Source organism: Anneissia japonica, unplaced genomic scaffold (genome assembly GCF_011630105.1).
Source record: "Anneissia japonica isolate Jap-2015-1 unplaced genomic scaffold, ASM1163010v1 scaffold43038_len29431_cov97, whole genome shotgun sequence".
Lineage (NCBI taxonomy): Eukaryota > Metazoa > Echinodermata > Crinoidea > Comatulida > Comatulidae > Anneissia > Anneissia japonica.
The window spans coordinates 10,516-17,832 of NW_022757132.1; the positions used below are offsets into that span (position 1 = coordinate 10,516).

General features: G+C 30.9%; 1 protein-coding gene across 1 annotated transcript in view; it reads left to right on the forward strand.

Annotated features, from left to right (window-relative positions):
* Positions 1-206: 206 nt before the first annotated feature.
* Positions 207-7,317, forward strand: part of LOC117124422 (L-rhamnose-binding lectin CSL3-like) — a gene marked incomplete at both ends in the record, with an annotated part of 18,454 nt that continues 11,343 nt past the window's right edge. The window contains 2 exons of the mRNA XM_033270648.1: positions 207-491; positions 2,461-2,586. Coding sequence (XP_033126539.1) covers positions 207-491; positions 2,461-2,586 — 411 coding nt within the window. The remainder of the gene's footprint in view (positions 492-2,460; positions 2,587-7,317) is intronic.

Here is a 7,317-nt window from a genome sequence, read left to right on the forward strand (position 1 = left end):
TGATTAAATGGATACCGTAATGCAATTAATGGATGGATCGGTGAATGAATGAATTAACGAAACGAATGAGTAAATAAAATGATTATATGAATGATTTGGCCTAAATGCATGGGTGAATGAATGAATGAATGAACGAAATGATTGAATGGATAGATTTATAATAACATTTTCTTTTCTGTTTTTTTTTTATTTACTTCTATCAATAGAGATAATATGTGAGGGAAAAGAAGAAACCCTAAATTGCACTGGATGTCATCTCATACACGTGTTATCTGCAACATATGGTCGCCACGAAGATGGAAATGTATATTGCAATCATGAATCCATAAGTGACACTAATTGTGGTGAGCGGGATAATGCACTGAAAGTTACTGCTCAGCATCTAAACAATACATACACTTGTTCTCTGCACGCAGACCACACTTTGTTCGCTCTTGATCCCTGTAGAGGAACCTACAAGTACTTGGAAATTGACTTTGAATGCATTCAAGGTAAGTTTGATTCTATAATGCATTATATTACTGTGTAATGATCGATTTTTATTATGACATACACAGTGGGTACTTATATCATATATTATTATTATTATTATTATTATTATTATTATTATTATTATTATTGTTATTGTTATTGTTATTGTTATTGTTATTGTTATTGTTATTATTATTATTATTATTATTATTATTATTATTATTATTAACACAATCATATTGCTAGCATCACAAAAACAGTGCATGTAGTAACCCAATTGAGATTACGGTATCAAAGTGAGTACCGATATATATATATATAAATAATATAATTATGCATAGATTATTTAATTTATTCATACATACATAGTGTGTAGATTATATGTAATAGTATTTGTAAAATTTCACATAGTTTTATGTAAATTATATTAATATATTCTGCTTCTTTGGTCAATTAATATCTCTTAATGGAGTTGTTCCCTTTTGAAGGAAAGCTATTTTAAATTCTTACACTACACTACATTACACTAACTTATATACAGTTTTAAAAAACAAATTTTGTTTCCTTACTATCTTCTAAATTATATAGATGTGATTTTTCGTTGAAAAGCTTTGTTCAATACGATCACATCAATTTGTTTTATCTGTTTAACTATTGTTTATATAAATTCAAAGTAGAAACTTATAATGTATTACTGTATATTACTTAATTATGCTATATCAACATTTTTAGCTCTTCTTTTTATAAATGAATAGTTTGACGCAGAAACTTACATGTTATACCAAGAAAACTCACAATATAAAATAGTATACAGTAATGTATTATAACTATACTATAAATACATGTTAAACCTATTTTTATTACCATCATCTGTTTAGCTTTTTCGTTTATTCAAATTATAGTTTAGCGTAGCAACTATACAGTAGCAAACGGTGTTTTTGTATTAGGCCTATCTGATCAGTAAAGTGCTCACTAGGCTACTATGCCCAAACAGTAGATCATGTACAGTACAGTATTATACTTTGACCCATCAACATTTCTTCGCGAATCAAACATTGGTCTTGAGCCCCTACCCATGGGTTGCGGAACGGAGCATGCATTACTCAAAAGTGATTACATTTTGATAAGGATTAATTAATTTGTAAATGCAAAGTTTGGCATGTTACTATACAGTATTGATAAAATATTTCGTATATCGCATTTTACCTTTGTAAATTCAACTTTTTAATTTTAAAATTTGTTTTACCCTTCAATTCTTATCTTTCAATTTTTATTTATATTTAATGTTTTTATCTTTTTAATTTTTGACTGGTTTTATTGATTTCATATCTGTTATTTTGTGTTTGTCAGTTTTAATGTTTTTGGGCAAAATGAAATGAAGTATTTTATATACAGTAGTCCAACCTAAGTCACTATATTAACGAGTGATTGTAACTCCGAAATCTAGTCGCTAATAACACCATATCATCAGCATAGATTACAATTTAATTTTGATTTTATATTTATCCATCTATAAAACTTTGCAACTGCTATACACATAATGTTCACCAGTAACCATAAAGCGAGCTTTACTAATCCCACAAAGGCATATATTATTTCCATCTTCTGCAACTATCAAGTCAGGGCATGATCGATGAGTGCGAGGAACAACAGTAACAGACCCTCTAATAACGGTTAAGTTATTATTTTTTTGCTCTTAACTTGACCAATATCATTTGACTGAACATGTGGCCTACCGTTATTTATTTTAGAGTAAAAGTATATCATGTTTTCTTTGTGACAGCTCTGTCAAACACGTTAATATATAAATATATCAGATAGGACCTATTGATTTTTCCGCTTCCAAGAAAGCCATAATTGTTTGTTTGCATTAAGCACTCATTCCTCCATGCTCATACACTGTATTTTATGCAGTTAACCTCTGATTGACGTGTAATAATGTGCAGAGTTGTCAGTATATTTGCAAGGATTATTTTTATATCTAAGCAGGTGTTGATCCCTGTCAAATGTTAAACTGCCAAAATGGGGGAACGTGTGTTCTTCGTCCGCTTTGTAATAGCTGTAATGCATCATGTATGTGCAGATCATGTTTCACTGGAGATTTATGTGAAGATCGTGAGTAGAATATTAGCTCTCCCTCCTTCTCTCACACTCGCACTATCTTGAAATGTAATTAAATTTATATACTTCTCATTTAGAAGTGATGTCATCAATTCAATTAAAGATATTAATATTATTATAATTCCTTATTATTATTATTAGTATTGTTATTAATATTGCTTAACCTATTGTAATTACTATTTGTATTGTAAAATTATTATTATTATTATTATTATTATTATTATTATTATTATTATTATTATTATTATGTATTAATGCTTGCGGTACACCATGTAGATAGTTCTGAAAAGACGTTTCGATTGAGTTGCTCCAATCGTCTTCAGGAGAATAATATCTGCAGAAATCCCAAAACATGATATACTTTGTATTTTTTGGTTGGTGAGACTTTCTCGTGATTGGTTGAAAACTGAACAATAGCTGGGACTACGTGTGAAAAGGCTAATACAAAAGCCAAAATCCACAGTCTGTGCAAAAAGGGTGGGGTTTGGCTGGAAAGCCAATACAGAGGCATAATTCTGGCTAGGTGATAAGGAAAGCCAAAAACAATGGCATAAATTGCAGTGTGGCGGGAAAAGTGTTGCTTTGGTTTAGGTCCGATTAAACATGTACAACTAAATATCGCTGATGACAAATCCAATATCTTGGTGTACTGTATCGTGTTTGTGAATTTCTATAGCTTCTCTGGTCCGTCTGGAATGCTGTACTGTCGCACTTTGTAATAATCGTCGCACTTAATTTGTAATACCTGTCGCACTTTTGTAACAAATATGTCACAACCATGGACCTATTTCATCAGCCTAAACGAGAAGGCAAATGTAGACCTTATTGGAGCTCACCTAATTTCGTTTAATCTCAAAGTGAACAAAGATAAAACAGAATACACAGTAATTAAAAGAGAAGAACCGGTCAAAGAGAACTGGAGACTAACAAAAAAGTTATAGGGTCCCTTCTTGGAGACAAAGAAGATATCACCAGAAGGAAACAACTTGCTTTGAACGCAATGAACAAAAAGACGGCACTCTGGAACAGAAAAGAAAAAATTAGATTAAAAACAAGACTGAGGTTGTACAACTCACTAGTGAAACCGGTGCTTTTATACAATAGCAATACGTACATGGGCCTTAACGAAAGACGATGAAGTAAAGCTAAACACTTTCCATAGTAAGCAACTCCGAAAGATTATTGGACTGAAATATCCCCATAGAATATCAAATAAACACCTTTATGATAGATGTACGGCGAGACCCTTGTCACTAGAAATTTTAGAATCGAGATGGCGATTTATTTGGCCACATCCTGAGACAAAACACAAACAATCCTACAAACCTGGCAATCAACTTCTACTTCACCGAGACCAATAACAGAAAATTCAGAGGACGTCCAAGGACTACAATAATCACAACTCCCATAACGATCTCAGTAAGATCCAGTCTACCAATACTCAATATCCCGCTCAACTAAAAATTAAAAATGATATGGAGAAATTAAAATTACTGGCACATATTTGGAAAGGGCTCATCGAGGAACTAAGTAAAGCGGCCGAAGCGGAACTGTCATCGTCGGACTTTTCGGCGATATGGCGATGATGATGATGATGGACCTATTTCCATGGTCACACTTTGTAATAACCGGTCGCACTTTGTAATAGTCAAGCTGTCGCACTTTATAATAGCTGCCTGGAATGTAGGTAAGAATGGCCCCGGAAAAATGGCCCCGGAAAAAATGGGCCTGGAAAAAATGGCCCCGAAAAAAATGGCCCCGGTAAAAATGGCCCCATATGACAGGTAGGTAAAAATGGCCCCAATGAAAAATTCGGTAATAGAAATGATATATATTTTTTAATCTTCAAATATTTAAATACTGTATAAGCAAGAATTAAATCAAGAAATAAAAAATGGCCCTCAATTATAAAATTCAGGAAAAAAAAATTAATAATAAATAAATAAATAAATAAATGCTGTAAAATACCCTGTATCAAAAATTTAATTAATGAATCAACATAAAAACCTACACTTAACAAACAAACTGATTCAGTCAAAGCCAAACTGTTTATCTAGTTAATCTGCTTAGAAGGGCTAATTATTGCTTAGCTCCACAGTGGCTCCACACAGTAGGCCCTATTGATATGTAAATTAATTACTTCCTGTCACTGCTTGGTTTTTAGTTTTTTCAATTTACTTGATCTTGAGAATGGTTCCATGATGGACCCGAAACTTCGATCTTTCTTGTCATTAAATTTTGTTTTGAGATTATGTTCTTAATTGATTTAATAAATAAAAGCCACAAATAATAATTTGATTTACTAAATTTCATTATGTAAAAATAGTTATGCTTTAACATAGATTAAAAATATGTTATGCCTTACTTATTTTTAATCTATGGTCTTTTTAATTAATTTTTTTTTTATTGGAAATTCCGTGGTGCAGAGTAAATTTATCAAAACCCATTAAGTTTACAGTAATATGAAGAAAAAAAATAGTTTATACAGAAATAGTATCTGAAATGATCTCAGTTTCCAAAGTTAAAGCAAAAGATCTAATCTAAACACACAATATTAGGCAGGATGTATTTGTTTGGAAAAGAACCCACTCTTTTGTGAAATTAAGAGGTTTATAGGTGAAATTTTTTTCCTTTGAACTGAGATCAATATGTGATTTGTTTTTATGTCTTTAAAAGCATTTGTATTTTTTAACAATTACAGCAGATGGAAATAATGTTAATGATAATCGAAAAACAATGGCCATTGAATAACATTTTTTGATAGTAGAAATAAAAGTTTTAAAAACGTTATTTCACTAACAAAGTAGAGGAATGACATACAGTATACAGTACTTAACTACCAAAATATGCAACTCATAGATAACCACAAACTTTCACTTTTGAATATCAAATGAATTAACTTTACATGTTATAAACAATGCAAATAAACAGTAGTTAAAGGATGTGGATCAATTGTGTGTTTGAATCACAAGTTCATGTATGGGAAAAGGGAGAGGCTTACTTTCTTGCAAATTTATAAATAAATTGTCTGTTTAGAGTTTATTCAAAGAAGTATTGCTTTTAGTAAACTGAATAATTAGGAATACATTTATTTAAGCAACTAATTTAGTTGCATACTTGGTTTTTCCAAGTGCCTACTACTGGCTTAGAATTATGTATAGTTACGTATGGCAATTATGCTAAGAATTAAAATGGCGTGTGATTGTGAGGGTAGGGTGATTATGGTAAGATTATGTGGTATTGCTAAATCCCACAAACCTCCCAAAACACACTGTAGAAAATTAAACAATTTAATTGTGATTGACTGACTTGGTATATCAATAAGAAAATTAAATACATTCATAACTATTTTGTGGTTAAAATTTAGAATTTTTATGAAAAAATACTTGCAAATACACCATAAACCTCTAACACATTGCAAACCCCATCTAAACCATATAATTATGATTGTAGAACTCTTTTTTTCTTTAAAAAAAAAAAAATAATTCGATGTTCATACTAACCCACTGTTTGTGGGGTTTACCAATACACAGATTGAATTTCTGGAAAATTGTGATTCCGCTTCCTTAAAATCGCCAGAAGTAAATTATTTTAGTATTAATAAATGCATGATTTATGTTGATTTATTGATTATGTTGTTGCTATTTTTTAACATTTAAATGGAAAAAAATAAAAAGTGTAATTCATGGCTTTTTATTTATCTTTGAATATTTTATCATTGAATATTAATTCTTGCAAAAAGTAAAATGTAAATGGCAATTTGTTTGATGTTAGATTCCTTTTAAAAACTAAATTATTCAGATAAAAAAAATGCATATATTGACTCAAGAAAATCAGTTGTAATACAGAATTTGATTATTGGGGAGATTCCTTTTAAAAACTAAATTAGTTAAGAGAAAAAAAATGCATATAATGACTCAAGAAAATCAGTTTTAATTTAGAATTTGATTATTGGGGCCATTTTTACCTACCTGTCATATGGGGCCATTTTTATCGGGGCCATTTTTTCCAGGGCCATTTTTCCGGGGCCATTTTTTCTGGGGCCATTCCGTACACCGGTACCTGTCACACTTTGTAATACGCAAAGCTGTCGCACTTTGTAATAACTTCTGTCATTCAACTATGTTATAACTTTCAATGGATATAAAAACATATTGTAGAATGTTGCATATTACACTGTTATTGTATTATAATTTTTCAGCTCGGTGACTTACTGCGGTACGTCGTACGTAATCCCAAATCAACAAACTTGAGATTTTCTTTTCTTGTGCGTGAGCATAATACTACAAGGTCAAGGTCATAAACAAATTGTACTTTTAATTAGAATTAGAATTTTAAAACACGGCAGCTTACTGTTATAAACGTATGTTGTGAGATTTTATTGCGCTTGTGTATGGTACTGCGAGGTCAGGGTCCTATACATGTTTTACAAATACAACCGAGTTTTAAAATTATAATCAAGTATTTGTAAAATTTGTATATGACCTTGACCTCGTAGTCTCATACACGAGCGCAATAAAAAAAATCTCACAATATACATTTATTTTGGACTAAATACAACGCAGTAGGCCACCGAGTTTTAAAATTATCACAAGGATTTGTAAAACTTGTATATGACCTTGACCTCGTAGTACTAGTGAACAGTTACATTTATACAGGAATTTAACTGTTCCCTGGTAGTACCATACACGAGCGCAATAAATTATCTCGCAGCATACGTTTATT